At 54.7% G+C, this 16028-nt stretch overlaps 5 protein-coding genes across 5 annotated transcripts; 4 read left to right on the top strand and 1 right to left on the bottom strand.

Moving 5' to 3' along the window:
- Positions 1–302: 302 nt before the first annotated feature.
- On the top strand, positions 303–1931 carry PG998_001331 (ATP-dependent RNA helicase dbp5; the record flags this gene model as incomplete). The annotated part of the gene is made up of 4 exons (XM_066868149.1): positions 303–523; positions 607–1092; positions 1156–1393; positions 1458–1931. 4 exons carry the CDS (start codon positions 303–305, stop codon positions 1929–1931), a joined length of 1419 nt encoding a protein of 472 aa, XP_066736564.1.
- Positions 1932–3915: 1984 nt separating this feature from the next.
- On the top strand, positions 3916–6533 carry PG998_001330 (uncharacterized protein; the record flags this gene model as incomplete). Its single annotated transcript, XM_066868148.1, has 2 exons — positions 3916–4228; positions 4279–6533. The coding sequence occupies 2 exons, from the start codon at positions 3916–3918 to the stop codon at positions 6531–6533; spliced, it is 2568 nt and encodes an 855-aa protein (XP_066736563.1).
- Positions 6534–7361: 828 nt separating this feature from the next.
- PG998_001329 (uncharacterized protein) lies at positions 7362–7649 on the top strand (the record flags this gene model as incomplete). Its single annotated transcript, XM_066868147.1, has 1 exon — positions 7362–7649. One exon carries the CDS (start codon positions 7362–7364, stop codon positions 7647–7649), a length of 288 nt encoding a protein of 95 aa, XP_066736562.1.
- A 690-nt stretch (positions 7650–8339) lies between these two features.
- Positions 8340–9976, bottom strand: PG998_001328 (pyridoxal phosphate-dependent transferase; the record flags this gene model as incomplete). Its single annotated transcript, XM_066868146.1, has 3 exons — positions 8340–9016; positions 9095–9791; positions 9821–9976. The coding sequence occupies 3 exons, from the start codon at positions 9974–9976 to the stop codon at positions 8340–8342; spliced, it is 1530 nt and encodes a 509-aa protein (XP_066736561.1).
- A 4089-nt stretch (positions 9977–14065) lies between these two features.
- Positions 14066–15706, top strand: PG998_001327 (uncharacterized protein; the record flags this gene model as incomplete). The annotated part of the gene is made up of 6 exons (XM_066868145.1): positions 14066–14260; positions 14330–14352; positions 14378–14487; positions 14555–14822; positions 15005–15476; positions 15551–15706. 6 exons carry the CDS (start codon positions 14066–14068, stop codon positions 15704–15706), a joined length of 1224 nt encoding a protein of 407 aa, XP_066736560.1.
- Positions 15707–16028: the final 322 nt, after the last annotated feature.

Raw genomic sequence — 16028 nt, 5'->3', positions numbered from 1 at the left:
ACAATCCTTTTTGCAGCTGCATAATCAAGAAGACAACAGAACCTGGTAGGCATCTCCCGGGATTTTCTTTTCCAACCTTTACTTGATCAATTGACCACGACCCCAATTTGCAAACTTGCAGGTCCCATTGCTACCAGGTCACTTTGGCCAACCCTTCGGATTGCACCTTCCTCACACCGACCACGCCGTCGAGGAAAGCGTTCCGGGGCACTAATTCACGTTTCGCGCACTTCAATAAGACCCACGCGACTCACAATAATTTCCCCAACCACTCGCACCCTACGTTACATCAAGCCTCCACGATGGCTGACCTTGCGAGTCGCATCACCGAGCCCGAGGCATCGGCTGCCCCCAGCCAGGACATGGGTGATGTCGAAGCATCTCAGACTGATGGCGCTGGAACAATCGGAGGCGGCTCTGGTCTTCAAGAGGTCAATTACGACGTTGAGGTCAGCCTCAACGAGCTTCAGCGCGACAGCAGCAACCCGCTCGGCTCGGCTCACACCTTTGAGGAACTTGGCCTGTATGTACTTTCTCCCACTTGTAACTTCCATCTGCATTTATCTTATGTATGTTGTACTGACTAAATGGCGACCCATTATCTAGGCCCTCCGAAGTTTTGCAAGGTTTGATGGCCATGCAGTTCCAGAAGCCCTCTAAGGTCCAGGAGAAGGCCTTGCCGCTCATGTTGGCAAATCCTCCCCAGAACATGATTGCACAGTCACAGTCTGGTACAGGCAAGACTGCCGCCTTCGTCACGACTGTGCTTTCTCGTGTCGACTTTAGCCAGCCTGCTCAGCCTCAGGCTCTGATACTGGCCCCTAGCCGAGAGCTTGCCCGCCAAATCCAGGGCGTCGTCCAGACCATTGGTCAGTTCTGCTCGAGTTTGGTGGTCGCCGCGGCCGTTCCCGGTGCTGTCGCTAGAGATACGCGCATAGAGGCGAGTGTTGTCTGCGGAACGCCTGGGACCGTCATGGACCTGATTAGAAGACGGCAATTCGATGTGTCCCAGTTGAAGGTTCTTGTTATTGACGAGGCCGACAACATGTTGGATCAACAGGGTCTCGGCGACCAGTGCGCTCGAGTGAAGCAGTAAGTTATCATCAGAATACACATGCGCGGCACATGAACACCAGCTGATGCTAGCTCCCAAAGGATGCTGCCACCCACCGTCCAGATCTTGTTATTCTCGGCCACTTTCCCCGACGGAGTCGTCAAGTACGCCGAGAAGTTTGCTCCCAACTCCAACCACATCAAGCTCAAAGTCCAAGAGCTTACGGTCCGTGGCATCTCTCAGATGTTCATGGACTGCCCCGATGAGAGCCAGAAGTACAGCATTCTTTGCCAGCTCTACGGTCTGATGCAGATTGGCTCCTCCATTATTTTCGTCAAGGTAAGTGTGGCTGCTCCGACTACCGAGCATCCACTACCGAGCCTCCTACTAACTCACCATGTAGACACGCGAGTCCGCCAATGAGATTATGAAACGCATGGTGGCAGACGGTCACAAAGTGACGGCTCTTCATGGAGCTTTCGAGGGCAGCGAGCGAGATTTACTCATCGACGAGTTCCGATCGGGCCGCACCAAGGTCCTCATCACCACCAACGTGTTGGCTCGAGGTATCGACGTCTCGAGCGTGTCCATGGTCATCAATTACGACGTTCCCATGAAGGGTCCTGGTGATAGAGAGCCTGACCCAGAGACCTACCTGCACCGAATCGGAAGAACCGGTCGTTTTGGCCGTGTCGGTGTCAGTATCACGTTCATCTACGACAAGAAGAGTTTCGACTTCCTACAGCAGATTGCCGAGAAGTACGAGATTGACTTGATTCGACTGGTTCCTGACGATTGGGATACGACGGAGAAAGAGGTCCAACGGGTCATCAAGTCAAGCCGCGCGCAGGCTGGCTTCAACCCCAGCGCCAAATAAGCAACATCCTTTACCAAGATACTTGTTGCGAAGATGGCGGTCCCATGATTGTCAGTACAACCCCTCACAATGTGTTGGGTGTGCCGGCATGAGCAACGGGGAGACTACATGGCGGTTTGGCTTAGCTGAGTTGGTCTCTTCAGACTTTCGGAAAGGGAAGATAGCTCTGAAAGCAATGGAGAGAATGAGTTGCTATTTTGCCGTGCGGAGAGAAGACCAAAGATGATGATGATGAGATACCACACACAAAACAAGCCAATGCGATAATGAAGACAAAATTCTCAAGCCTATGCATACATCAATTTTTTTTTGGAACTGAGTGATACTAGAATTACATAGTACGCAGATCCTGTAGATGCGCCAAGAAATGATGCAATGCTTGGTTGCCCATGGAAATAGACACTGTGAGTGAGTATAATAAGAAAAAGGGTCGAATGTGGAGGTTTACAGGGGATCAAGAGTATGTAAGTTGGTAGGAATGCATACGCATATGTAAACTGTGCTTCGCCCATGGGCGCCGTGCGGCACTGCTATCTTTTTATTCTTTTTCCCCAACCCATACTCGGGGTGCAGGCCAGCAGAACATGGATTGATTCTATCCCCTGTTGACGTCGCATGTGTCAACTGGGGAGGGAACCGACGTGACACTTGAATGAGGAAGGTTGTGATACACAGGAGTTGCTGTGGTATAGGTAGTATACCAAGCATGCAGTTCACATCACATCCAGTAATCTGAAGTCCGGCGACGAGTGAAACAAAAAGGGCAACTCTACCTGCTGGATTCCCAGCGACGCCTGTCGCAGTCTTGCCGTGAATGACCTCGGGCACCGCCACCATTGGCCGAAAGAAGGGTTACGTGAGATGCGGCCACCTCTGTTCGTAAGCGCCCTGTCCGCCCTGCCCTCCACGGCGACCAATACATGCTTTTTTAGGCGCGCGCAACTGTACCACCACCCCCAAGACACATCCGTTCTTTCCTCTCACCCTGCACAGCCCGCCCAGATGCATATCTTACAATAGAATGCAGCCAATGATCTATATTTACTATCCGCATTCTCCTGACAACTCGCCATAGGGCAGACCCGCCCTGCCGCCATGCCAGACCCGTCGTGACGTTCGCAGTGCTCCGGGCTATTCTTCAGCAACCCACCCAATCATGTCCAGAGACATTTGCCGCTGATGTCTTCAGACTGGAGAATGGGCGCCCTCATCCCGGTATCTTTCGTGCCTCAACCGATTTCCGGGCTTGCTTCGCCATGACGCAACTTGCATGCTCCTCGGCCGCCGGCGCTCTGCTGCTACCATCTGTAGGGCTAAGCCGGGCGGTATCTGAGTCGATGCTATTTCAGTGCCTACGTAATATTGATTGATATACTATGCTGCCACTCATGTACGGACGAGGTGGCTTCTTATCTGCATCATTCCAGCCTGGCCAATGTTGGTTGACCCCGTCCGTACCTTAGAACTGGCCTCCATCTGGACCCCTTCTCGCCCCCTCCCCTTTCTCCCACGCAGGGGTAAATTGCTGTCTTCACGTTCTGCAACGGCCAGCAGTTCATGCTTCTTCCCATCCTCCCGCATTCCCATTCTCTAGCCATCTCGGTTAAAATTTTAGCTATCTATCTTTACTAACCCTGTTTTCCGTCTGGTGTCTGGGCTGTGCTAGAACCATGTTGAGATGCCGGGCGTCTCCAGGAAGTCTCTTTTCTAAATTCATAGGTTAGTGACATTTGATATACTTCCTCCCTCTCTACTTTTCATTCTACCCCCAAAAGAACAAATATCGACCGGCCTGCCCTGAAACATTCCGGTTGCTTGCCGACCCAGCCAAGCGCTTGTGCTAGGCAGAGAGATTAGTGTCCCCGTGTGCTCACTGTCTGTCCTGGCTTACGAAGGCCGCGAGACCACTTGCCCTCGCTAGAACATGGCAAACCATGGGCACTATCATCGAAGAACACAGTCGCCTGTTGACACATCTTCTTAGATGTTTTATAGAATGGCTCCCAAGCCTCTATTTCGACGACTACTGATATGGACATCAATATCGACCGCCTTTACATACGACATAAACCTTCCGACAGAGGTGGCTCAGCTCATACCAGACTGTGCGTGGTCTTGCTTCACGTCTTTTATAAGAGAGACCAACTTTTTCACGGTCTGTGGCCCATCGCCATCGTTATCATGCCTCTGCTCCACCAGCACACAATCTCCAGACAGTTATACGATAGGGGAGGGCGCCCTTCAGTGCTTAGTTGGTCTGAATCAAGTCGGGATCTGCCATGGAGTCCCAATCAAATGTGAGTTTCTCTCATATACTCGACAAAACGTCGTGACTAACAGTCCCTAGCTTATGGGGCAGATCGAGCCTATGGCATGTGTGATCACGAACCGGATGCCTTGCCAAATACGCACGCAACCCTTTCAATAACAATTTCTCTTCCTGTGTCTTGGTCAACGGTTCCCCCACTTGCTTCGTCCACCCGAATGCAGCACAGTACGTCCCTCCAAGCGAGTTCCAGTACGCCAAGCACAACAACCACAACGACGACGACTACGACGACAACAACACCCTTGCAAGTATCACCGACTGTGGTCATACCCATACCTGGGACAACGACCCCGACGCCTCCCACGCTCAGCTCTTCCTTCACCACAAGCACCACGCCGGATGCCACAGCATCCAGTGAGCCTCAGCCTACCGCTACTGCAGAGGCGTCGAAAAGCACGGGTCTTGGCACCACTCAGGTTGTGGGAATCTCCGTTGGTGTCGGTGCTGCCGTTTTACTTGCCATAGTAGCAATCCTGCTTGCCCGATGTATGAGGAAACGGAGGCTCCAGAACTTCGATCAAGAGGGCTTCATCGCCGTCGACGGAAGGGATAGCATGGGCGCGATGAGCGGAGATGAGAAAACTAGCCGGCAAGGAAGACTATCGATGGCAACTGCGCGGCTCAGCAAGATTTTCCACATCTCACCGCCTATCCATAAATCACAGTCACGTCAAGAAGCTCAACCGTCTCCTACTAAATACAGTTTCGGGTTCGACCGGAACACCATCGGTCTCGCCATATCACGGCCACGGAGCGAGGCCATTGCAAGAAATAGCGCCGCCGTAGCGCCGCCGCCACCTACAATGCAAAGACGGGCTTCCAGGCTATTGCCGCCCAAACCGACGAGGCCGCCGAGGCCGAATCTGACCTTGAACATACCTTCTCGCAGGCCTGTTGCCCCAGCCTCGGCTCAACCTCCGCCTACCGATAGGACGAGTACAATGACAAACGTGACGGGTTTCGCGGATCTTGATACCGAAGCGCCGGAGGGTGCTCAGATATGGCGGCCACCGCCGTCAGATCCCCAATCTGCCACGACCTATTATGTTGCCGACAGATGGGGAAATTGGGTATTGAGTAACCGCACGAGGCGCTCCGAGCTCGTGCAGGCCACCGAGCCTGCGGAGCTCGACACGTATACGCCGTTAACCAAATCCCCGGCTGAGAAGAGAGAGGAGGAGGCGAAGGCGATGGCAGCGGCCATCTCGGCGGCCGCGTTAATCCCGGAAAAGCGGAAGTCTAGGAGAGCGTCACGCTCCGGTCAAAGGAGATCTGCGGACAATAATGCGTCCCGACGTGTCTCAAGCTATTACACGCAAGGCAACGTCGCCCCTCCAGGGCGCTCACTTACAACGCGTCCATCTGGGTCACCGGGAGCAGAAACAGCGGATAGTGTGAGTCGCAAGAGGATGGACCGGAAAACTTCGAAGGATTCGAGGGGTTCGGCAACCACGATTGACACGTCCTATTCTGGGCCTTACGACGATGATTCCCCGGTCGAGCCCGAACTCGGCCGGCTCTCTAGCTTGTCACCCGTGATGGAATCGCCCTCACCCACCACCGGCCGGTCCCCCGTCAGGTACCCTAGGATCCACGGTCGCTTGGATGGAGCCACCATCCGTCTGGTCCCACCCCCGAAGCGGCCTGACTTCACCGCATCACCGCCTGGCCAGCCGAGCCCAACACTGGGCGCTGTGCTTCCTATCCGGGGCTCGCCATCCGCTTATCCCCCTCCCCTAAACCCACGGCGCCCCTGGCACCAGCAAGAAGGCGAACCGAGGCCGTCTCCCATCACGTCAGCTTCAGGATCGGGGTTCTCGCCCAAACCCCAGCACTTCCCTACCTTCCCAGTTCCCCCGCTCAACATCAACCGCCCGCGGTCCACGCCGGGAGGACCGCGCCCAGAGGCGAAGGCGCAGCAGAGCCCACTTGCACGTCTTGATACGCGCCAGCCGCTGCGGCCGCAGCACATATCCTCGTTCGTCTCGCCCGTGAGCGCCGCGGAGACAACGAGCTCCGCCACGAGCTCACTGCTGGCCAAGCGACTGGGCAACGAGAAGGCGGCCGCGCTGTCGCTGGACCACGGGCAGAAGAAGCCTGGCGGGCCGTGGAAGCGACAAGGAGGCGGGCCCAATGACCCCGGCCTTTTGAGTCCCGAGATGGCGGGCGCCGGCATGAGCACCCCGAGGACGCGGTTGCCGGCGACGCCGACGTGGCAGCCCAAGCTGACGCCAACACGACGCGGCGACGATCTCTTTTTGAACGTGCAGTAAGACACTATAAGAGGCGCACGACCTTTTACGCCTGACGATAGATATTATCATGTTTTCTTTCCCGTTTTCTTTCCTTGTTGCGGCAGGCATCCCTTTCCTTTCTCAGTAAGGAGCTGCACAATTACCTGGCCTGGATATATATACCCCCTACATGCACGAGTTCTTCTAGCATCGTTTCGTTCTATTTGTAGTGTCTCTCTCCCTCCCTCTCTGTACAATATCATCTATCACTATCAATTTCATTGTTAGCACAAAATCGCATGGACGGAGTTTTTAGCGGTCGGCGCTTTCGGTTGGGATTGTACAGAAACATCACAGCAAGGCGTTCTTGCGGAGTTCAGACCAAACGTTGGCTGGTTTTGGAGGCCCTATTCTGGCCTGCGCTTAATGAGTACCAATGAGTACCATAGCCTGCACTTTCCTCTGTTTTTTCTTTCATTTTTTCTCTCGAGAGATACAAATACAAAATGTAATATTTATATAAAATATATCGGATATAGTTAGATGAGAATGGCGGGTTCGCTTCTTATTCCAATCATCCGTTACCTTGTAGATTCAACTGCGCATTTGGTGTATTAAGCAACGAGCTTAGCTAACTTCGATTGAAGTACTTTACGCTAGAGAAATAGCACGGGGGCGGTTCCGCAGTGGGGTGGAATTTTTTGTTTCCCCCAGCGTTTGCTTTTGCTCTCACCCAACTTCAACTTCAGTCCAGGCTTTCTCAACCACACCACCACTGCTGCAACAGAACAGGCAAAACTCTGCCGCGAACCAACACAGCCGTCTCCCGTTCAAGAATAACAATATCAACACCCCTACCGGCCCCCCATGGCCCAAGGCACCATCAAGAAGACCGCCGCGGCGCCTAGCTTCAAGGCGACCAAGTCGGACGCTGGCAAGATCCGCAAGGGCGCGCGCATGCACACAAAGAAGAAGGCCACCAACGCCGATCGGGTCCAGAAGAAATTGTCCTCGGGCCTCGTCGCCCGCACCGAGAAGCTGCTGGGCGAGCGCGCTGGTCATCTCGAGATGATTGGCAAGGGTCGCGACAAGACTGGCAAGAAGAAGAAGGAGGATGCGGCCAAGAAGACCGGTGGCAGCCGCAAGTTCGGCTGAACAAAAATACCGAGAAGGACCGGGTTTGCTCAGGTGCTCGTCGGCGTGTAAAGCATTGGCGGGGGGGCATGTGGGGAGAATATGCCCAGGGCGTCGAGCAGAATCCTGCATTTTCATAATGCTTGGGCGGCAGTCTCCTACAGCACAGGAATTTCCCGGCAGCGGAAACACTCGATGTTCTGGAAACTGCCCTGGCATGGTTGGAACGGGACGTGGGTTTTCTCTCATTAAAGCGGGAGGCTTGAAGGGGATGCTAGGTCTCCAAGTTTTGTAGGCAGTGCGCCAGCACAGCACGATACAGTTGCACCATCTTTGCCAGGACTTCCTGGCATAGAAGATAGCCCGAGTATGCTGCGCCGTACGCCTCGCAGCATTGCGATAGGCGAGATGGGATGCCTACATAACCAGCAACCCCCTCTTCGGAGCTATTCAAGCCGAGTCGTCTCAGATCTGGGAAAGAAGAATACTTAATTATACTGTTTGTCTGCACAGAAACAAAGCTGATGCAACGAAGCCCAACCTATATTGGGAACAGATCATTGAGGTGGAGGGCTGTCGTCAATATTCACCTCAGTGTTTCCATTTGTATGCTTGGGACCCGATCGATTAACATTAGATACGTCTTATTTATATACTGGCCGAATCGGTTCGGCGACCCGAGCCTATGTACATCTATTCGCAGTTCTGCCACTACACATGGCTTCTGGAGGTCTTGTGCTCCTGGGCAATGCTTGCAAGAGACCGACCGACTAACTCTTGATCCTCCGTGACATTGATCCTCCAGTTGGCCACTGCGACGCGCACCGCTTTCTGGCCCTTCCACTTGGTCGAGGAGACGTACCACGCGCCCGTGGCATTGATGGCCTCGACCAGGACATCGTTCAGGGAGTCCTCCTTCGCCCGGAACAAAACACAGATATGTGTATCCCCCAGCTCCGCGCCGTGCTCATCGCCCTGGTTATCCGGGAGCAAGAGGTAGTCAGGCGAGTCCCGCACGACCGCGGCGATGCCGCGGGCCAGACGCACCATCCGGGCGAACATGTGGGCCAACCCCTCCCGGCCCTCGCTAATAAGCACGGCGTAGGCCGGAAGCGCCCGGAAGCGCCGCGAGTTCTCGAGCCCGACGTTCAGGGGGCTTTGGATGCCGTCCGAAGCCGAGGAGCTCAAGTACGCCGCGTTAGGGTTCTGGCACACGCTGGTCAGGACCGAGACCTGGCGCGTGTAGAACAGGCCGCAATCGTAGGGCACGTTGAGGAGCTTGTGGCCGTCGACCGTGATGCTGTCCGCGAGCTCCAGGCCGGCCGCCGTTTGATGCAGTCGGGAGAACTCGTCGGTATCGGGGAGGGCGCGCGCGAAGATACCGAATGCTAGAAGAGTACGGGCGTTAGAAAAACAATTGACGATATCTGGGTTAACGAATGCCACCGCCGGTATTTATTCCTTACCACCGTCGACGTGTATCCATGCGCCATATTGGTCTGCCAACTGCCGTAGCCTGCGCATGTCCTCGAGCCCCCGGGTGGCGGATCTGCCGGTGTTGACTTCTCCCGCGCTCAGGGCAATGATGCAGGCGACTCCCTCCCGCTGGAGCTCCCTTTGCACGGCGTCCAGGTCCAGCCGCCAGGGCTCGTCGACGCTGTGCGGTAGCTCGTGGACCGTCGCCGAACCGAGCCCGACAATTGACGCCGCCTTGGACAGAGAGCTGTGCCCCATGCTGGTCAAGACCCGGATCTCCCTGACGCCGGCCCGCATACAAGCCGACAAGATCCCGAGCTCGCTCGCGGTCTTCTCCTTGAACCCGGCGGTCGATAATCTGTGTGTCAAGACGCCCTCCCGCCCACACGCCAGGCCCAGGATGTTGCTAGCGGTGGCCCCCGTCGTGAAGGTGCGCCCGGCCCATTCCTCGGCCGTTCCAAGGCGGAGGATGTCCAGGAGCATCTTGAGGGCCGCATCCTCGACCTCGGTCGCGATGGTCTGGTGCGGCAGGTGCACCTGCACGTTTTGGTCGAAGGCGCTGACCATGTTGTCGGCGACCTCGGCGACGGGCAGAACCGCGCCGGTGACGAACCCCCAGTAGCGGCCGGAGCGGTTCTGCCCGTTCAGGGCGGGCGCGATGTCGCCGAGGAGATGCTCGACGGTCGCCTCGCGGCCCCGGCCCCCAGATAGGCGACGCGGTCATCGTCCGACCTCGGCAGGGAAGCACGGGCTCGGCCCAGCTGGGAGGGCTGCGGCAGAGTCGAGGGTGGAGCGGCATTCTTGTCATTAGACGACACGGCGTCGCGAATGCGCGAGTAGGTATGCTGCATGAACTCGTCACGTACCGTCATCCTTAGGGGGTGGTAGGATCCGACTCGGTTGCTGGTTGGTGGCACAGTACGTAGTGCTTTGACAAGCGAGAAGCAGTCGGACCTCTAAAGTTCTTGGGTGGCAAGGTACGTTGTGCGTGATGCGCGGGCCAGAGTAAGAAGAAACGGACGTGTCTCAAACGCCATGCGAGCATCGTGTATGTGTATGTGAGTCAATTAAAGAGCTAGCTGTTACCAGCAAACACCGACAAGCGCATCAAATCCCGGCCGCGAACCCATCGGCGCTGAGTACTGTTCCTCCTTGACACTCGAGCCGACGATAACGCGCTGCGCCAGAAGGGCTTAGCCACAACCAAATGCGAGGCGGCCCCTGGTATTGTTCAGGTTATCAACCGGACGGGTTGTCAATCCGATGGTTTACCCATCAGCACCCTGCCAAATGCATTCTCCAGGCGTCAACAAATCAGGTGACTCCAAGTCCGTTGGCATGAATCTCGTCACGTCTACACTTGCCTTTACTCCTTTCCAGCAAATTACGCGCAGGAAGCATAGAGCATATGCTGCCTGGCTCGCGGTCCTCAAACCGGCGCACACGCCCGCCTCGGATATGCCTTGCCTTGTTCACTTGCTCAGAACTCGCTCTCAAGCCGGGGTGGGGAAACCCCATTGGATGGGCGAGTAGAGCAGCAAGCTGGCAAGCGCAGGCTCTTGAGTGAGTCCAGAAAACATAATTACGATTGCCTGCACAGAGTTTTCTACAGTCTACTTGTACAGGATGGGGTTGTCGGAAGTTTCTGTTGATTTCTCAACTTTGCCCATATTAGGCCTGGCTGCCTACGGGGCAGGGCCTATGGTTGGTGTAATTGGAATTGTACGCATCCACACGTCGGTGGATTTACAACGTTGAAGGGCGGGGGCCAGGCTCGCGCGTAGAAGAGAGGAGAGAGGAGAGAGGAGAGAGGAGAGAAAGAGGGAGACAGGAGGAAAGGAAAGCGTCGCAAATGCGGATAACTTCCGCATGAGGGCCATGGCTCCTGCTAGGTTTGTTATTAGCGACGAAAGGAAATCATCTTGTTCATGCGAACTTTGTCGTCGGTTTCAGGGTTTGGCTTAAGGGAAGCCAACATCGACATGCGCGTGTGTATATTCAATTCCGTGCAGCACGTAATGCCCCCCTTCCTCCCTACCCAAGCTAGCGGTAGTTCGTACGTCGGGGAGGGGGCATGATTTGATTTCAGCAGAACCATGCTGCTGGGAACCGCAGGTAGTAGGTACAATACCGTAACCAGATAGAAAAAGAACGGGAGGATGGAACACGGAAACGTCGGCCATCAGCCAATCAATCCAGGGCGTGGACGTGCGACTGTTGAAGAAGAAGAAGAAGAAGAAAAGAAAAAGAAAAAGAAGAAAGCAAAGTCAACGGCCGACCCGACAATTCGGATCTTGACAGGCTTCCTGTTACCGCATCCGGCCATGTGCACAACAGTCGAGACCCTCTTAGTGTGTGTGTGTGGCGTTGACTGACAGATCCTCGGGATATTCCCCCTGACTGTGACTGTAAGGCATGTATAATCCACCGATGGGCCAAGACAGGAACTCGGGCGAGTCTGCGTAGTATCATGTCCACTTATAGGGTAGATCTGAATGGAAGATGGTTGATTCCTCTGCTGTGCCGCGCAACAGTCGGAACGGCAGATTAGGATGAGGTGCATCGCCGTGTGTTCTGTGCACCCAGCCAGCTGGCTTTCTGGCGGTGAGCAGACAAGAGATCATGTCACAGATCCAAATTTCCGGGCATGGGCGCTCCCGTCGGCCATGAAAGCGAAAGTACCTGCAAACATCGTTCGGGGGCTGCTTGATGAATCAAGTAATAACTACCGAACCCGGAGTGGTTGTGGGGGCTGTTGGCCTGTCGTACGAGTCGTCTGGATTGCCCTATTTACCTGGTGCTACAGATTGGTAAAGCAGCCCGTCAACAGGGCCGCAGAACAATGCATGCCTAGTACAGCGTAATGAAATCCTCAGGGCCCAGGGGAGCTGCGGGGTAATTTGGCATGGCAGTGCCTACATATAGATGTAGATATAGGACATGCTCGGCACACTATAAATACATGGCAAAGGAAAAGCTATACCCCGGGCTATGCACCTATAGATAAGGATGGTTAGAGAAACCCCTGCCATGGCCGGGCCTGCATGTGCCTCGTCTGCATGCAGTCATACGTGTAACTTCAATGCCCATTCGTTAGACCGGCTTGCTTGCATTGGTCGGGGCTACGCAAGAAGTCCCGACTTCATGGAACGTGGAACGTGTGTGTGGCCGGACGAGAGACCAGGTGAACCGTCCCGCATTGCAGTCGAGGATGGCGTTCCCAATCCCGCCCATACGATGCCTTCATGCGAGCAGGCGGACCACCCAAAATCGAACGACTATCGGCAATGCTAAGGCGATCTGCAGCTCGGGGCTCAACATTGTCGAGCACGTAAGCCGGCAAGAAAGGCCAAATAGTAGCAGAGCCGATCAAACCCAGTGCCCAGCACGGAGTATAGGTACCCGCGACGCTGCTCGAGCCGCCAGGTCCTCTCCCCTCGGCCTCTCGAATGGGGTCCGAGTTATATAAGACGCATGTATGCGTTGCCTATATAGGCCAAGTGGTAGAGTGCTGGTAGACCTGTGTTTTTTTTTCGAACCTGGCTGGGATCCAGTGCCGACAAGGATGGCCCCTGCTTGGAGTACAGTTTCCGATGAAGCTACGGAGGAAAGAAAGTATTAGTAGGCTTTCCAACGAGCCCCGTCGACCCGCTGTATCCTCTGCGGAGGTTGTCTCCAGGCCAGGGCCAAATTGCAGGGCAGTGGCCTTGGGCTTTTCGGCCTTAACCTGCCAGCGTGCGACATCCTTGGCCCTTGGTCCTTGGTCCTCGGTCCTTGGATGGGTTTATGCTGCTGCTGCTGCTGCTGCTGCTACTCTGCCATCATGCTGGCAGCCCGGCTGGCGAGCCGAGAACACAAAATGGGCTTTGTTGAAACGCGCAAAGTGCACAGAATCCCAACTCACACTCCCAGAGGCTCGGGGCCCGAGATATTGGTTAAGAGTGTGGAGTCGAGGCTTGTCCCGGTCCCGTTGCTGTCCACTCGCCGTTGTCCAATCCCTCCCTCGTCCCTCGTGAGCCAAGGAGGCACCAGCTACTACTAAACTCACCCTTGATGCCGTGGAAACATGTAGCAGTACCTCGGAGCAGGCCGCAGAATATTCCCTACTGCTTGCTAGGTGAGCCACCACTCACTCCCTCCCTCACTCGCTCCCTCACTCCCGCCAGTAGATACGGACGCCATTATGCTTTGCGGCTAATGCACACAGGCTCTTGAACCCTAGGCCACTCTCCAACACCCGCGCCTCTCCTTCCTCCCTTTTCGGATTTTCCCTCCTTTCGTCGTTGAAGACCCAGATCTCAAGCCTCGACGAGAGGGCACTATATTCTCTCTAGATCCCGCCCGTTATCTTCCTGCGGCCTATCTTCTCTGCCAGCCGCATGCAAGCCGCCACCAAAATTGCCTCTTTTGGATGTGACGGGTTCCCTGACTAACAAATAACAAGCAGTTCGTCTCTAGGCTCGAGACCGAGAGCTAGCATCGTATGCACTATGTATCTACTATCTTAGCTTCTGAGCTATTCGGAATCCTAACCCGCCTCATTGTACGGCAGTCGATAAACGACGGCTGTTCACATCTCAATCGGCAACATATACAAACCCCGTCTACATTGGACCCCCTGGCAGTAGAAATCCCGAGGGTTTGGGTCTCTATCTGCCTTGCCGGCGCTATACAAGGACAACCTTTGCCACGGGTCTATCAGGCAACCACCCCAATCCAAAGTAGCATCCGGCAATCTAATGAGTTACTAAGTGTGTGTGGGTTGATTTCGAAAACTGTTCAACCCGTTACTTGAACCGTAAGTCCCATGAAACTCAAAACCTCCGAGTCGGTTCTTCCTTGGTCGTATGGGTGCGGCCATGGCTGGTCTTCATTCAGATTGTATTAACTCTACCGGATTCAGAATATCTGGGTACGGCAGCCCAAACGCACATCGAAGACCTTCTATTTCCCGAGCAGCCATGGCGTCCGGTAGCAGCCTGCCGGCAGAGGACACCGACGATGGTGCCAGCCAACCAGCTCCTCAGTTTGGCATGGAAGAGCAAATGGCTGGATTGAGTGAAGGAGAAAGGGCCGCCAACTTGAAAAATTATCAATTTAGCTTCCAGCAGAATCTTGATGAAGGGACGGGGAAGTCGGTCTTTATAGAAGCGGATGTAAGAACGCGATATTCTTCACCAGTTACATTTACACGGATGACCAAGCTGACTTCACTGGCACCATAGTCCATCCCCGTCGTCCGCGATAAGTAAGTACCTGGATCAATCACCGAGCTTGACCGTGGCTTACGAACTATTGGGCAGCGATTGGGAATCGGTTACTAGCAGCGTGGTGAATTATCGAGTCGAGAATGGAAGGACCTACCACGCATACAAGGACGGCTGTAGGTCTCTGGTCCATATTGGCTTGCCGACTCAGACACTAGAACCACTGACACGGTTACATCGCAGCCTATTTGTACCCGAACGATACAGATGAGCAGGACCGACAGCAGTTTGAACACGTCATTCTTCAGCATCTTATGGGTGGCAGGCTCTACTTCGCCCCGTTCTCGCAGGAGCACCCGCCGCGCAGAATTCTTGACATTGGCACCGGCACGGGGATTTGGGCGATAGAGTTGGGTTTCGAGTACCCGACAGCTAAAGTGCTTGGCACCGATTTATCGGCCATTCAACCAACAGATGTGCCCCCGAATGTAGAATTCTACGTGGAGGATACGTAAGTTGAGCCACTGCCTGGAGCCTTTTGTGAGCTGGAGCTGCTCGCTGGGTGCCGGCGACCGTCGAAAGTAGAGGTCCATGAGAACTCACTAGACCTCCCCTCTTTCTTGCCCCCCCTCTCGCAGCCATACAGTCGCCCCATTCCCAAGACTTGCCGGGTGTGTTACTAACCTACAATAGGCGCGACGAGTGGCATTGGTATAGGCAAGAAGACCGTTTCGATTACATCCACACCCGCATGACACTGGGATGCTGGGAGGATTTAAAGGTCGATGTGGTGCAGAAGTCGTTTGACCAGCTCGAGCCTGGAGGGTGGTTCGAAGCTCAGGATCTCCTTTCGTCCATCCTCTGCGACGATGACACCATGGCTGATGACAACCCACTCAAACTACACTTCGAAGATATCGAGGACGCCACAGCCTCCGAGGGCCGACCACTGAACAGCGGCGACAAGTGGAGGAAAGCCTGCGAAGAAGTCGGGTTTGTGGATATAACCGAGTACGTGTTTAAGGTGCCCATCAATGGTTGGCCGCGTGAGCTGCGGTGGAAAGAGCTGGGAAAGATGTGGGAAGCAAACTGCCTGCACGGCATCCAGGCCGTCACGTATGGCCCGTTGGGACGGATAAGACACCTTAGCAGAAACCAAATGGAGGTACGTCAGCATAAGATGCTCGACAACAGGGTTTTCTCATCCCATTTTCCGACACTGGCTAACTTGTGCGGCAGATGCTACTACTCGATGTACGAAAAGCGATCTCCGATACGAGTGTACACGCTTACCAGAAGTTCTTCATCGTCCTCGGCCGGAAACCGTACCCTGACGAGGTGGGCCAGCCTGCGGGTGTTACTACAGAGGAGGATACAGCAATGGTGGACTGCTGAACAACGCAAAACAACAAACACTGCTGGTTCATATTACGGCGTTTCTCGGCGATGGGGATCAGCTCTACTGGATGCACCGCGACTCTTTACAGGCTCCGCGACAGGCGTTTAGGGGTACATATCTATCTATACATTTGCGATACCCAGGTTCGGATTTCGAGGAAAAGAAGATATGCAACAGACGACGGATCGGGTTTCGCAAAGGACATGAGACTATGATCCTCAATCAGCTGAAAAGGAGTAGCGTCTGGATTGTTGCATAACCTAGATACCCTTTTCCCACATTTGTTCTTCTTTTATCCATTTGCCTACCCGGATGCAT

Source organism: Apiospora kogelbergensis (assembly GCF_038363985.1).
Source record: "Apiospora kogelbergensis strain CBS 113332 chromosome Unknown utg000001l_segment0_segment0, whole genome shotgun sequence".
In the NCBI taxonomy this organism is placed as follows: domain Eukaryota; kingdom Fungi; phylum Ascomycota; class Sordariomycetes; order Amphisphaeriales; family Apiosporaceae; genus Apiospora; species Apiospora kogelbergensis.
This window is presented reverse-complemented; position numbering and strand designations above follow the sequence as displayed.